This window comes from Hyaena hyaena, unplaced genomic scaffold (assembly GCF_003009895.1).
Source record: "Hyaena hyaena isolate Hyena2069 unplaced genomic scaffold, ASM300989v1 scaffold_178, whole genome shotgun sequence".
NCBI lineage: Eukaryota > Metazoa > Chordata > Mammalia > Carnivora > Hyaenidae > Hyaena > Hyaena hyaena.
In genome coordinates this window covers 231,493-248,143 of record NW_024080807.1, presented here as the reverse complement: position 1 = coordinate 248,143, position 16,651 = coordinate 231,493, and the positions used below count along the sequence as shown (strand labels likewise).

Genomic DNA, 16,651 nt, shown 5'->3' with positions numbered 1-16,651 from the left:
GAAGAAATAAATTATTCCATAAAATGTCTTTCAGGATGGTTTTAAAGCAGCATTTTTCTTTTAAATCTTGGGCCATAAGTAAATTATCTCTTGAGATCTACATTAGGCTGGTGGTCCAATAAAATGAAAAACTAAATGATACAAACTTCTACAAAGAAGCTCACATACATTACATACATTTAAATTATTAACAACACATAGCTGACATTGAAAATGGGAACAGAGGTCCAACAAACTCAATAGTGAACAAGTCTACAGTGACAGCAACTCTAAGGAAGATCCCTTCATTTCCACAGAAGCTGAAAGGCCACCACTCTCTTCCCAGGAACAGCCTGCAGCCTTTCTTTCAAGAATTAAATGGTTCTAAGCACATCGCGCAATTAGGAGGTAGCCTTGATTTCTATTTTGGAGAATATGACGCAACTTACCAGAGTTTTCACATTAAGTAAAACTGGTAAGTTCATGTCTGGGGATAAAGCCACACAATGGTATCATTCAAGATAAAAATCAGTGACCCCATTTAGGTACTAAAGGCCAGTCTGCACTCCCTTTCAGTATTTCACACTAGGGGCTTTGGTACGATTCAGACATTCTCTGATCAGAAAATGCAGTTACCCTGACAACAAGCCATTGGAGAGATTCTGCATTCTAATCTGACAGAACTCGGGGATGGATTTCAACGTTAGCCAACAGCTGTGAGTTGGCTCAAGCACGGGCAGATGTTGGTTTCAGCATCAAGTATTCTTTGCCACATGTGGGACCAGACGGAGCTTCTGCACAGACAAATGCGTTAATACTTGGGAACTGTTAACGCTGAAGCAAGAGTCTTACTTTTTAGCCGGTGAATGTTGCTCTGCGCAAACCTGAAAGTCATGGTTTGAGACTCAACTAGCAAAAGTGCTCATACATGTTTATTTAAAAAATATACTGTCTTCTTCAGGGAAAAGTATACAAACAGGGAACTTAATCAACTATGGGCAAGTTAGTTAACTTCTCTGGGCTTCAATGCCTTCCTCTGTAATATGAGGATAATATTACTATCTACTTCCTAGTTTTTTTCTGATGATTGATGATCCATAAAAGGTCCAATGCTCTCAATTTTATCAGGTGCTTAAGCATGGGAATGGAGTTTGTGTCCTAGGCATCCTCCCCACACATCTCTACCTCCCTAAGATCGATTTAGTTGTACTTTCCGCAAATTATTCTTTCCATACGGCTTGAGATGGTGTTCAGACCTTCACTCCTTTCTTTTGTGTATGCTTTGGACTTTGACAGCAACGTTCACTCTCCACGGCTAGGGTTTCTCTGTTATTCAGGTGTGCATGTCTTTTCCCCAACTAAGCTAGGAGGTCCTTGGGGTGAAAGACTATGTCTTACATAGCCTTATATCTGACAAAAGGCATAGTACTGGGGCACCTGTGTGGCTCATTCAGTTAAGCATTGAACTCATGATTTTGGCTCAGGTCATGATCTCACGGTTCGTGGGATCGAGCCTGGCATTCGACTCTGGGCTGACAGCGTGCAGCCTGGGTTCTCTCTCTCCCTCTCTCATGGTCCCTCTTCTGCTTGCTCTCTCTCAAAATAAATAAATAAACATTAAAAAAAAAAAAAGGACTTAGCTGAGGTAACACATCATCTGGAAAATATTTTTTAAAAAAAGACATAGTAGTGAGTGCTGTCCAAAGCAGGCATTCATTAGACACTCTGATTCTTCTTTGCAATCGGGAGGGTGGTGCAAAGGGATGTCTCCAGATGATTAAGATATAGACTATATTAAATACACTGATTTCTGAAACATACCACAAAGGACCTCTCCTATATTCTCAGGACTTCCTCATGCCAAGCTAAAGGCGGAAAGGCTATAGGTATGATTTATATGCTCATTAACAGTTATTTACACGGTCTTGCCCTTACTTAATATTTAAAGTTCCGCCTAAAACAATTCAGTGAGATTTCAGCGATAAAAAGGTCTCTCCTTATTGGCAATGAATGCATTTAGTGTCAGCAAGGTCGCCTTCAGTATGCAGTTTCTAAAAGAAGCCATTACATTATAAACATTAATGTATAGAGTTAACTTCGATGTATATATTTCACTAGGTCATAAATCTTTTCCCTTCATAGGAGAAAGTATCCCTTATATCTGAATTAGTTCATGTTGAAATTTTATAATGAAAGTCAGCTGTGGTTCCAGGAAACAGCTGGTGTTTTTGCCTCTCTCCTTCCATGAAGAAATATGCAATGCATCAAGGAATGACCTACCTCAAAACCATAAACTGCTTAAATTTTTTTCATGTGCAGGCAACTAGCAGTGTATTTTGATAGTAGATGTTTGATGTGTGTTCAGTTTTTACAATATGTGTTGACTGAAACGGCATATTACTACAAAAATGTGTATCGATGCTACTTAACATGAAGAATCTTTTACTAGGTGCTAGAAAATATAACCTAAAAACAGCCTTTCCCGGTCTGCTGGGAAGTTCTAGTAAACAGAGAACAATGATTCTCAGTCAAGGAGCTTGTTATCAAAATGACTTGGGAACTTTTCCAAAGTTCAACCACCACCACCACCAACAAAAGGGCCTGGGCTCCATCCCTAAAGATTCTATTAAGATGATTCATCCTAGGATAGGAATCAAAAAAACTGATTCAATGAAGAAAGAATCAACCATAATGTTTTTGATATGTGAGAGTAAAGTTTTCTTTATAAAACGGAAATATTATTAAGCTTTTACGTATAATCTAATTTTTTTATTTTTTAAATGTTTTATTTATTTTTGAGAGAGAGAGAGAGAGAGTGCAAGCTGGGGAGGGGGAGAGAGAGAGAGGGAGACAGAATCTGAAGCAGGCCCCAGGCTCTGAGCTGTCAGCACAGAGCCCAATGCAGGGCTTGAACTCACGAAGCAAGAGATCATGACCTGACCAACGTCAGACGCTGAACTGACTGAGCCACCCAGGTGCTCCATTTTTTTTTTTTTTAATATTTTAATGTTTATTTTTGAGAAAGAGAGAGAGGCAGAGAGAGAGAGAGACACAGAATCTGAAGCAGGTTCCAGGCTCTGAGCTGTCAGCACAGAGCCCAACGTGCCTCAAACCCATGGACCACAAGACCATGACCTGAGCTGAAGCTGGATGCTCAACCGAGTCACCCAGATGCCCCTAATCTAAGTTTTTGATAGAGAAATACATTCATTTAGGGGCACCTGGGTGGTTCACCGGTTAAGCGCCCAATTTCCTGCCTCAGGTTTTGTGTCTCCCTCTCTCTTTGCCCCCTCCCCTGCTCGAGTTCTCTCTCTCTCAAAACTAAACATTGAAAAAAAATTTTTTTAGAAAAAGAAACATTCATTTTAAATGCTCCAAGAGAGGCTTGATATTTTAAAGAACACATCTATCCAGTCCTTTATAATTTGATTAGGGTTATATGAAACTAACCTTTGATTTATGCATTTTATAAACTTGAATAGTAGATATCTCATTTATTTAAAGTGAGTTTAGGGGCTCCTGGGTGGCTCAGTCAGTTAAGCATCCGACTTCGGCTCACATCATAACCTCGCGGTTCGTGGGTTCGAGCCCCGCATCGGGTTCTATGCTGGCAGCTCAGAGCCTGGAGCCTGTTTCAGATTCTGTGTCTCCCTCTCTCTCTGCTCCCCCCTGCTCATGTTCTGTCTCTCTCTGTCTCAAAAACAAAAGTATAAAAAAATTTAAAAAAATAAAGTGAAATCATACCACATACATAACCTTTTTCTGCTAATTACTAAAAGTCCCATTCATAAAAACTAAAAGTCAGTGTTGCAATCAAAAAAGAAATAATGGATGTCATCCTGTTTTGACAGGTGTATAATTTTTTACAGCAAAATAAAATTGACATATCTTGTGGGAACACACACAAAAATTATCATTTCTTTTACAACTTTTTAGGACAACTTTTATTAGAGCTTATTTTCTGAATTTTACACAGATATCAAATTTATAAATTTGTTTTATAAATTTCTGGTTTTGTTAATTCCAACACTTAACTAAAGTCATAGAATTTTGAGGGCTAACAATTACTTAGAACAACCTCTCGGTTACACAGATTTATAGTCTCTGAATTGTTATTAACATGAATGAATCTCTGGAGAAGCGCTGTGGTGTAGCCACATTAACTTTCAGCTGAGTGAGGGCCAGTGCAGGATTAAAACATGTGCCCTCAGTCTGGTTCACAGGCCACACTGAGATGCCAGTACTTCCAGCTCTTTCTCCAACAACAGAGCTCTTCTTGTTTTTAGGGTACTTTTCTCTGGGTATTTTGCCATAAATTACACTCCCAAATTAAAATGTTAGTATTTCAGGGCACCTGGGTGGCTTAATTGGTTGAACATCTGACTTTTGATTTTGGCTCAGGTCATGAACTCATGGTTCGTGAGATTAAGCCCTGAGTCGGGCTCTGCACTGACAGTGTGGAGCCTATTTGGGATTCTCTCTCTCTCTCTCTCTCTCTCTCTCTCCCTCGCTCTCTGCCCCTCCACTGCTCTCGCTCTCTCTCTTCCGCCCAAAATAAAAATAAACTTTAAAAAATAAATAAAATGTTAGTATTTCTTTCCACAAGTCTCTTTTCATAGACCATTACAGTGAAGGGGGATAAAATAGGTCATTATCATTATTTTCACTTAACTCCAAAGAGGACTATGCCTCTGCTCAAACAGGAGGCTATGGTCTTCTTCACAATGATCCTTATGCTATAAGATGTGTCCCGTAAGATTAGTAGGCTACTCTCTTTTCAATGAAATTATTTCCAATTCCTTTCTCCCTAACATCATCTGTGAGATTTAACATTCTGCACCTTTTTATAGCATAAAAGATGCATAATCTTCCACCTAATCATCTTAACTTGTCTTATTTAAATAACTTCCTAAATCACAAATGATATTTTATATATGTTTTTTCCTGTTAAGAAGCATTTCCAAACCCATGTGTGAAAACAGCAGAGTTCTGTGTGCTCAAATGCTGCCCAAGTAGGGCTAAGTCAATTCCCAAGACCTTTGAGCTGATATCTCTGGCAGGTTTGGATGATATTACTCATGTGTTCTTTGGCCTAAGCACTGATCCTGTAGGATTCAAAAGCAGCCCTGGTTCTGAGAAACTGACTCAAAGGCCCTGTGGCTGCATATAAGCTATCTGACATGTCTCACCCAAATTATTTGTCACTGCTGTATATACCAGCTAGAAGGCTTGGGCCAGCAGAACTACATAGAGAAAAGTCCACTGTAGATCTGTACTCAGTCTTGGCTCTGTGTCTCAGAATTCATGTATAGGGTTAAGCAAGTTACTTATGCAAACTATGCCTCGGTGTGTTCATCTGCAAAGTGGTGGTAATTCAACTTGCCTTGAGGGAGGCTGTGAAAATCTCGCAAGAGAATCTATTTAAACTAGTAAGAAATAGGTAAGTATGCTACCTGCATTTAATTAAAAGTCATTCCTACTTTAATATTCCTATGTTTGGGACACCTGGGTGGCTCAGTCAGTTAAACATCTGACTTTGGCTCAGGTCAATCTCGCAGTTTGTCAGTTCGAGCCCCGCATTGGGCTCTGTGCTGACAGCTTAGAGTCTGGAGCCTGCTTCTGATTCTGGGTCTCCCTCTCTCTCTGCCCCTCCCCTGCTCATGCTATCTCTCTCTCTCTCTCTCAAAAATAAATAAAAACATTTTAAAAAATATTCCCATATTTCTACTTAAACCTACTTTGCCATCAACACCTAGAATCCAACATAAATATCTTAGTACGAATTTAGTGCTTTCAATAAAAGTGCTGTTCATTAAATTATTTACCAACTTTTATGGCCAATAATTATCAATAAATGTTCTGATGCTTTTCAATTTTGTCATCCAATGTTTTAGACTACTTTAAAAAGACGTACTAGACTGGGAAGAGAATTGGGCAGTAGAAGAGTAATAAAGAAAAATAAGTATCTCTTTCTGTCTGTTGAAAATGGTATTATTCAAGACCAACTTAAGGAAGGCTAATGGTGACCTAAGAATGTGAAAGAATATTTCCCAGAGGATAGTCACAGCTGGCCTTTATCCTTACTGAGACAAGAACAGGAGGAAATTAGCTTAAATTTCATTTGGGTTAGAATAATGAGAGCAAGCTATGAAATCTAATTCCCAGGGAATCTTTTCTTCAAAATAAAACAAAAACTGACTTCCTACCATGGTTTCAGGGCAGCCCTGATAACTATGAGAAAATACTGGATGAAGTCTGAGTCATCTGTCTCTATAATCCCCATCAAGAGAAGAAAACGAGCAATTATGAGCCCTTTATGCAACAGGTGTTTTCACTGGTACTCATTACATCTCCACTGGAAAGCATTTTTCCCACTTTACAAGTGAAGATGCAAACTCTGAGAGCTGAGTTTGCCCAAGGTCATCAAGCTAATGAAAAGCAGAGTTGGATTACAATCCCTACCTATCTCCAGAGCTCATACTAGGCGCTATACCAATCTGTCAGCCTTGCTCACCCTGCACTGTTAGTTTTATTCTTACTTAAAACTTAAATTCTGTCCAAGATTCAGATTTAAATTTGGATTTAGATTTAGATTTTTTTACCTTTCTTTCTTCCTTTCCTTTCTTTACTTTTCCTTCCCTATCTCTCTTTTCTTTCTTCTTTCTTTCTTTCTTTCTTTCTTTCTTTCTTTCTTTCTTTCTTTCTTTTCTTTCTCTTTCTTTCTTTCTTTCTTTTTCTTTCTTTCTTTCTCTCTTTTCCTTCCTTCCTTATCTATTTACTTATTTATTTACTTATTTATTTGTTTACTTAGATATACTTCATTTTGATTATTTCCAAGATTTAGAGGTATCTGGAATCCAATGTAAATTGGAAATACAGCCAGTATTTATGAGCTACTTAATATATGCCAAACATCTAAGAACTCTATGGATATTATTTCATTTGATAATGGCAGTTACCATCTGAGACAAATCCTATAATTATTCCCATTTACAGATGGAAATCTAGGTTTCAAAATACATGCTAGAAGAGCCCAGGCCCACGGGACTAAAGAAAGGGGCTTTTAAACTTCAAGGGGAGTTGTGGGGTCCTAAGCTTTTTTACCAGGTATGCCTAGGGATAGTGAGAAGCAGGCATACCAGGAATTCAGACCACAGGGCATCCAAACCCCAGCACATATTTCACTTTTAGTTTTAGCAAGTCACAGATATTTAGAGGTAAAAAGAGCCATTTGGAACCATCGAATCCCATCCCTTTATCTTACAGACAAGGAATTTGAGGACCATGGTGAGGTTAAGTACTTTCTCTAGGGTCAGAAAGCTAATTAGTGACAGAGTTAGCAATAAATCACTTCCATGAAAAGACATGCTTTCAAAGTGAATTCAATTACCTTGTACTCTCAAGTGGCTATTAAGAACACCCAAGTAGTTAGACAATCTCTAATATTTCTGTGAAGCAGATGTAACTTGAGAAGATTTAGAAAGAACTTTGCAACAATGAACACTAACTCAGAAAGCTTTAAAAATGTGCTAATTTGAGTCAACTCAGCAGTGTTAGGAGCAATGTTCCTTTCACTTTTATTTTCTGTACAAAGTTATAATTTCAGCCACACTAAATGGCCAAGTACTTTCATCTCTTGGATAAATGACATATATAAAATTTCAGATCCACTAATATATATATTATATATACAGTTGTTAATAATTACAAACCTTTGACACAAATTTCCAAAGAAGAGGATGATTCTTATGACTTTACAGCATAATTTTTCTACAAGATAAAGAATTATCCATTTTGTCAATGGGTGCCAATGGTAATGCATTGGTATTAAGAATTTAATAACCAAATAGTGTGGCCATGTATTTAAAATGACTGAAAAGTACTTTCCCAGAAAGCATACTTTGAAAGCAAATTTCTTTCAACAAACTATATAGATCTAACTAAATATCCAATGAAATATGGTTGAATTGGTAAATAAATAAATAAAGGGAAACATTGGTAAGCCAAAAAAGTTCCACAGAATTGGAGTGAAAACACAACTATTTGGTCAACAGTCAATAGCAAACACCTGCTAATCTGCCACCTAATTAATGAAAGGAAACTGAAGGTGAAGACATGACAAAAGAATGATAAGTAAAGCACAGAGTCTGTGGAAATGCATCCTAATGAGAAACCGATTCTGTCAGGGAAGAAAAACATTTCCATCAGGGAAGAAAAATCACATCAATGAAAATACATTTTGAAATATCATTTCAGGGAAAAAATGGGAGAATATATACTGACAAAGAAGAAGCCATTCTAGTAGTCAAATCATGTAGTTTGACACTGAAAATTCTTACAATTCACTGAATTTAACCTGGAAGTCTTACACATTTTCAGAAATAGAAATCCTCTATCACACTTGACATTTCAGAATATATTAACACTGAAGTTTCTCATGCGATGTTCTTTTATTTAGAAGAAGAAAGGAGAGGAGGAAGAGGAGGAAGGAGGAGAGGAAAGAGGGAGGAGGAGGAGAGGAAGAAATAAACATAATCGGGAAACTGACCAGGAATGTTGATTTAACATGGTACATAAACCCAAATGTTCATACTACGTGTCTAAGATAGGAAAATCAAGTTTTAGGTGACTATTTCATGGCTGTACAGCACTCTGGCTTCAAGGACATTTCATGGTCATTCAATATCAATTATTCTTAGATTTTTCTGGTTCGAGGAAACATTCCCCCAAATTAAATCACTCAGATTTATGAGTACCACCAATGGAAAAAAACAGCAGTATCTAACATCAAGTCAAGAAAGATGCTCTGTTCAGTACCAATTTTTTATACAGCAGAGTATATCATTCTTGAATTTATTGATGAAAAGAAAAATGACAGTGTTTGGTTTATCTCCACTTCACATTTCTCCACAGCCAAAAGTTTTCAGGGTGGCCTCCTTATATGAAATGAGTGACAATCTAGGTTTTATTTGGAATTCTGACTGTCTAGAAAGGATTGGCTGGTTTGGGATCCCTCAGCAACCCAGAAACCTAAGAAGATGATAACAGATTAGCAACTGTGTTTATTGCTAGTGATCTACATAATTTTATTTAGTTACTTTATTTAAAACTATGTGCCAGGCATTTTTCTAATTACGTTAAAATCTTTTGATTCACTTAACAGTCGTAACAACCCTATTAGCTGAGAACTATTATGCCCATTTTCCAGATGAGAAAACTGGGGCACAAGGAAGTAAATAATTTGTCTGAGGTCACACAAGTAAAGGGAATCCTCTCTTAAAACTCAGCAATGGTCAGTCTTTTAGCATGATGGTCTTTCTTTTTCTGGGTCTCCTTATTAAACAGCAGTTTTCAATGAAAAGTCATTCAGACAGCAACACTGAAAATAAATGGCCTGATAATAACAGTTGGGTTTGTTAAGGGTTTTCTATGTGTCAGATATTGTGCTAAGTGGTAATAAAATTTTATTAACTGCTATTTAATCTTTAGTCTAAACAATTCCATAAGGAGGGTACCATGCGAATTTAAATGACAAAATTGAGCTGTGGGTGAAAGATTAAGTCTCCCAGGGTTAAATGACTGATAATGGAAAGAAAGGATCCAAATCTGGCCCATCAGAGTGCAGAATCCTCCTATGCTACCACGAGGTGTACTGCTTCCCTTTTAGAAAGGTGGGCCTTTAAGGAAACATGGCGATGGGATGATGAGTCAGCAGAGTGTTTTCCTTTTTCAACCTCTTTAACATAATAGGCCATCAGCAAGCATTTATTAAATCAAATAAGATAGATCATGCTTAAACGGATGAGTTAGGAGTTTAGTTTATCTATGAGGAACATTCTCTGACAGTAAAAGATCCCCCCACACACACATACACATACACACACACACACACACAAAACCAGTGTGTTAAACCAACTGATAACCTCAGCTTCTACCAGAGCATATCCAATCGTTACCATTAGGTGATAATGATGTCGCTATTGACTAAAGAGAGTGGAATCACTTTCTCTAAAATAAATTTAAGTATAGGGTAAAGCTACATATTTGGCAAAGCTTAAGTAGGGTCATGTTTAAATATGGAGATATAGGCTCGACAGTGGCTCGAGAGATAGAGACACAAGGCGATCCCATATGAGGAGTTGTGGTTTTAATATAAATTAGCAAGAGCTTTCTTTTTTTTTTTTAATATTTATTTTTGAGAGAGAGATAGAGACAGCGTGAGCAGGGGAGGGTCAGACAGAGAGGGAGACACAGAATCTGAAACAGGTTCCAGGCTCTGAGCTGGCAGTCAGCACAGAGTCCGATGCGGGGCCCAAACCCACAAACCGCGAGATCATGACCTAAGCGAAAGTCGGACGCTCAACCGACTAAGCCACCCAGGCGCCCCAGAGCTTTCTTTTTTATAATCTCCATTTCTGTCTTCTAGTGTGACATGCTGTCATCTGACAATACCGTTTTGAAACCACAATTTTAAACATCTTTCACAAAAATCAAAATGCAAATCAATAAATCTGAATCTCAGGGGAACTGAAATCCCCAATAATTTTTATCATCATCCCATTATTCCTGTGGATGAAATTATTTACCTCTGTTAGTTTATAATTTTAGAAATGATTTACCTTATTATTTTATATTTTGGGTAGTAAATAGTCTTTATCATTATATGATTAAAATTTAAATTAAAAGCATAATTGTTCTTTTTTTAAATGTTTTTTATTTATTTCTAGGAGAGAGAGAGAGAGAGACAGCGTGAGCAGGGGAGGGTCAGAGAGAGAGGGAGTCACAGACTGAAACAGGCTCCAGGCTCTGAGCTGGCAGTCAGCACAGAGTCCGACGCGGGGCCGAACCCACGAACCGCGAGATCATGACCTGAGCTGAAGTCGGACGCTCAACCGACTGAGCCACCCAGGCGCCCCAAGGCATAATTGTTTTTAACTTCAGTCATTCACGTGAAGTATATTCACACACAGCCACTGATATATTTTATTTATCTGCTTAGTTTTATAGGTATTACAACTACAACATGTATGTTGGGCAGTACTATTAACATTCAATTGCAATCACACACTTCTCTTTGTTTGAAATGAGAGTCCAAACAATAAACCGGTTTCTCACAATATTAGTATCATCAATATGCTCTTAAAACTCGCTGCAAATGACACATCATATAATACAATATAAAAGCAATGTTCTTTTTTCTGAGAAAGTACTTTTTGGTTATTGTCTCAAAAAAGGACTGAGGCTTTTTGATACAGTGATTCGTGGGACATAAAATACGGAATAAGGATAGGCATCTAGCTGACAGCTCTTCAAAACACAGGCGTCTTTGAGTCTATGAAAAGAAGATATATTTTTCTTAAACCACTAGACATCATCTCTGCTAAGGAAAAGAGAATGGAAATTGGGTAATTTCTTCAGGTAAGTTTTAGATCTATGAATTCTACTCTAGAAATGCATTAACATTTTATTGTAAACTGGCATGAGCTGTGAATTAAAACTATTTTTTAAAAACTGTCTCAAAACGCATACAACCTGAATTTTTTACAACATAGATATTTTGAATTTATTTCCCAATAGAGCTCTTTCTTCTCTCTTAAGATTTTATTTTTACGTAATCTCTACACCCAACATGGGGCTCAAACTCATGACCTCGAGATCAAGAGTCCCCACATGCTCCTCCGACTGAGCCAGCCAGTCTATTTAAGTTCTTTTTTTGGAATATGTTTCATAGTACTTGATGACCTTTAGGATATTTTGGGATTTAACAACAAACTCGGGAATCTATTCTGTAAGTGGTATTCTTAAGTAATAATAGAATTTTAAATGCCAGCCACCCACCCTCTGTCCCTGAAGCAACCAAATCTTGTATAACCAACCACTCCTCTCTGACCTGCAGCCTCTTCCCCAAGCCCCCGCCCCTTGCTAGGAGTAAAGAACTTCCATCATCTGGGGTGCCTGGGTGGCTTAGTCGGTTGAGCGTCCGACTTTCTCTTAGGTCATGATCTGGCGGTTCGTAGGTTCGAGCCCCGTGTCGGGCTCTGTGCTGACTGCCAGCTCAGAGCCTGGAGCCTATTTCAGAGTCTGTATCTCCCTCTCTCTCTGACCCTCCTCTGCTCACGCTCTCTCTCTCTCTCTCCTAGAAATAAATAAAAATATTAAAAAAGAAAAAAAGAACTTCCATCATCTTACAGAACTCCAAATACTCAATACATGCCCAAATATCTGAGTATTACTATAAAAGCATGCACTGGGAAAGCTCGCTAAAAATTCTTAGATAAGATACCAGGTGAAAGTCCTACATAGAGAGTTAGAACATATACTGACCTCCCTTAAGAACAAATACTTTTATTTCATTCGACTTAATTATTAGCATTAATAATAAGAATAAAAATGCATTAATGTAAGTAGTTCAGGGCTTTATATCCTATCAGTTAACATCTGCTGAAAAACAAATCTGGGGTCCATTTTGTGAAACATTTGCTTTTATTTCTGAACTGGTGCTTTTACATTTGTCCCTTAAGCTGGGTTCCCATTAAATTTGCTGCAAATGACACACAGTATTATATGACACATAGTATATATAAATATAGCATTCTCTTTTCTGAGAAAGACTTTTCATTGGCATAAGGCAAGGTCTTAGGCACTGGTATTAAGGAACATGCAAGAAACAGAAAATAACATTGCACAGAGGTAAACGGCTTATTCGAAGTCTCATTGTTGGTAAATCTTCTGATTGCATCAATATTCTACAATTATTTAGGACTACTTAGTAATTCAATAAACATTCCCTTCACCCGCTCTTTCCTCTGTAAGGTAGTGACGAATCATATCAGTAAGCAAAAGGCAGCTCTGTGGTGTTACACGAATATATTAGAAACTGACAAATCTAAGTCTCTATGTAAAACGTACTCGGTGTTTCCATCTCTGCCAAAATGTTTTGAGGTTAACAGGGAAAGTGTTATGACGACCACCCTTTGTAGAGGAAGAAACCAGGCATTACCCCAGGGCAACTTACCTGAGAGCACACACTTAGTTAAAAGAGACGACCTGCAAGTCAAACCCATGTATTTCCCTCTCGATTGTAGAATCTACACGTTTTCCTCCTTTCTCACATCCACACTGCTTTGTTACAGTCTGAAGACTGACAAAAAGCTGATGATATCTGGCCTTCTGAATGCTTAGAATTTATATGCCTGATTTAATTATATCTTACTCTTCCCTGTGTCTAGGACACTTCTACACTCTTACTATAGTTTCCTGGAGAGTACGAATCATATATTCAGCCTCTGTATAATGACCAGGCAGTGCCTAGCACAGAGTCAAGGACATGGAATTCCTTAAAAATGTGTGTTCATTCACTAGCTAGATGCAAAAGTTTTGGAGGACTGTTCCTGGTGGAGTTGGGAGGGAATTAGGTGCCACAGGCAAACTGGGTTTCTTTATTACACGATTCTGTAATTTTTAATTCTGTAGGAATCCATTAATTTTCCTATTTTCAAAACATCACTGTAAAAATCATTTTTTGACAATATCCAATGTTTACAATGAAACGGCCATTCTCAGACAATCTTGGCATGGAATGTAATGTTCCTATATGTAGTTTATCTATATGCAAATATATTATTTAAACTGCAAGTCCAGCAATTCCAACTATATAACATGTTGCCTAAGAAATAGCTAGGGTTGGGGGCACCTGGGTGGCTCAGTTGGTTAAGTGTCCGACTTCAACTCAGGTCATGATCTCATGGTTCGTGGGTTTGAGCCCCGCATCGGGCTCTGTGCTGACAGCTAGCTCATAGCCTGGAGCGTGCTTCAGATTCTGTATCTCCCTCTATCTCTGACCCTCCTCTGCTCACATTCTCTCTCTCTCTCTCCGAAATAAAAAAAAAAACATTTAAAAAATTAAAAAAAGAAATAGCTAGGGCTGTTCAAATGCATCCTTAAATTTTACCTTAAAATGTAAAATTAGGAACCAAAAGCCAAAATCCTAGCTGCGATCCAAGATTTCTCTCTAAATTCAGTGAGTCGTAAAACATGGTGTGAGTCAGAGAAGCCAGTTCTTTGTTCTTGAAATAACTTTCAAACAATTGAAAATCATTTCTATTTTTTAAATCATTCTCATCTTAACAACAATTTCTCCTCCGTTTGTACAAATTAAATTTAGCCTGTGAATGAGTCACATACCTTTATTACATGATGCTTTTCCTGGAATACAGGAATCTTAAACATTTGGCACCAGTAGGTCGTACCTTTGTTTGGGATGGGGACCTGTCTTAATAAAAAGGGGAGGGGGACACAAAGTCACATTCTCTTGACACACTATTAAACACGAGAGTGTAAGTAAAATCTCTTACATGCTTTCCATAAACCCACCCGTCCAATCATAAAACCTGAAAAAACTTACGTCCTGATTTACCAGGTCAAAGTATGGTACGGCTGTAGACAACATGCTGGTTTTCTCAGGATTCAACAGCCGCAGACTCTTGGTGCCACGATTGGAGTCATGATACTTGGGGCCAGCTTCTCCCACATCTTCATGGTGGTAAGCCCAGATCACTCTCACTGTGCTCTCCTAGTGAGCAGACATGGGCACCATTATGTCTCATGAGAGCACTCCCCTTACCATTGAGCTGAGTTTAAGGAATTCTATTTAAACCAGTATAGAGATGTGAAAAAAAAAGAGAATAATGACATTTGGAGTTCTTAACATGGTCTCTAGCATTAATTGTGTCCATTTGATTCAATCACTACGTGTCCACATAGATGAGTTGCTTTTTGGAAGAAACCGTACCTCTTAGCACGCAAGACTATATCTTCCAAGACAGAAGAAAGGCAACTGACTCAGAGGTTATACTTCCGTGCACATGGCAACAGTAAGTCATCGTCACGCCAGATCTGCACACTAGCAACTAGTAGTTACCAAGCAAACATTCTTGTTAAGAGGCAAGGATTCTGGAAAACTAAACCCTGTTTTAATGCCAGGCAACGTTTTAGGGAAAAATAAATAAATGGAGTGAAAACTAAAGTTACTTTCCAGGTTAGCACCTTTACGTTCACTATAGATTTTTCCCAGGACTAGCCCTGTCACATGTACGAATTGACAGAAAGTGTAAACGCAGGAGGAATTTCTGGTTCTGGGTTTACTATCCTAGAATCTAACATTAGTCATTTTATGAATCCTGGGACTTTCCAAGGGACTACGGAATCCCATCAAGGGAAAGTACTGTCAGGTGAAATTGGTTTCCATGTAGCAAACAGGAGACATTGCCTGGGGGGGGGGGCAGGGGGAGGGCTTGCTGAGGTATGAAGAAATTGTTCAGTCCTCCTACAGATAAAGGTGTCTTCGCCAGATCTTTGTAATAAGAACTTTGAAAATAAATAATAAAGCAAGCCATTTATTTTAAAAGCTATATTCTTTCTTAATAAGTCAAATGACTATAATTATTTTTCCAATTAAAGTGTAATTGCACTGTATATTACATAAAAAGGGATCTACATTTTTGCATGGGTTTTTTTCTCCCTCTTTACTCTTTATGCTGAATGTTAATCAAAACTGCTTCAGATTTTTACATTCCCATTTTTAAAGCTTTGATTTATCAAATAAAAAGGATAATTTGATTGATCTATACAAAATGAAATTGATCCAAGAAAGTCATGGAAACTTCCAAAGTACCACATGAATTATATGCTGTCTAAATATTTAATTTGCATGTGCATAAAGATATTAATTTTTGCATGAAGTCTGACAATAAGAAATCTTGTGTCAGTAGGCAATTTTAATCAGTCTACCATTCACCTTGATTTTAGAAATTTACAAAAATGAATCAGTCACAAATCAGATGAATTATGCCCTAAAATTCAGTGTCATAATTCCCTCTTGTATAATGCATTTTTTTCAAACTTTATCTATTGTGTAGTCTCAAATTTTATGGAGGAAAAACCAGAAATCTTACTGATAAAATCATCCCCACTTTAAATGGCCCTTCCAAAGGTTAGGTTCACACAAAAATTGCCTTCACTGAAATGTATAGTCTTAGATTTTCTGTGGCTTCTAAAGAGAATTCAAAGATATTCCAAAACAGACTGTGTGACTTTGTTTTCAAAGGTTATTTTTAAACATTTGTTCCTTTTTTTCTACAAAGTGTATCACCACTGTAAACAAGCATACAATTTATTCACGTGGCAGTCACTCACAGACTACTCACCGTTATACTCTTGTCATTTACGTCACATGTATGCAGTTCTCTGGTAAATTCGATTATTGTGTGAGTACTATTTTCCATGGCATATTCCAGGTGGTAATCTTGCTGAGCATCTTTTTTCAATTCTCTATTTGCATTTGTAAAATAATCCTGTGGAAAGTATGAAAAAGAAAAATTAGGATGTCCCAAATTCACAGTGAAAAAAATTTGGGCTAAGGATATTTAGGGGTACCTGGGTGGCTCAGGCAATTGAGTGCCCAACTCTTGATTTTGGCTCAGGTCATAATCTCACAGTTCGTGTTCAAGCCCTGCATCAGGCTCTGCACTGACAGTGAGGAGCTTGCTTAGGATTCTCTCTTTGCCCCTCTCTCTGCCTGCCCCCTGCTCACACCCAATCTCTCTCAAAATAAATAAATTTTAAAAACTTTAAAAAAGGAATATTTATAAAACCTGAAAAACAAATTCTGGAT

At 37.7% G+C, this 16,651-nt stretch overlaps 1 protein-coding gene across 1 annotated transcript in view; it reads right to left on the bottom strand.

The window, feature by feature from the left end:
- MOXD1 (monooxygenase DBH like 1) overlaps positions 1-16,651 on the bottom strand; it is an 89,415-nt gene that overhangs the window by 51,697 nt on the left and 21,067 nt on the right. Inside the window, exons 2-4 of the mRNA XM_039240431.1 lie at positions 16,185-16,331; positions 14,384-14,551; positions 14,164-14,247 (exon numbers count right to left, since the gene is read on the bottom strand). Coding sequence (XP_039096362.1) covers positions 14,164-14,247; positions 14,384-14,551; positions 16,185-16,331 — 399 coding nt within the window. The remainder of the gene's footprint in view (positions 1-14,163; positions 14,248-14,383; positions 14,552-16,184; positions 16,332-16,651) is intronic.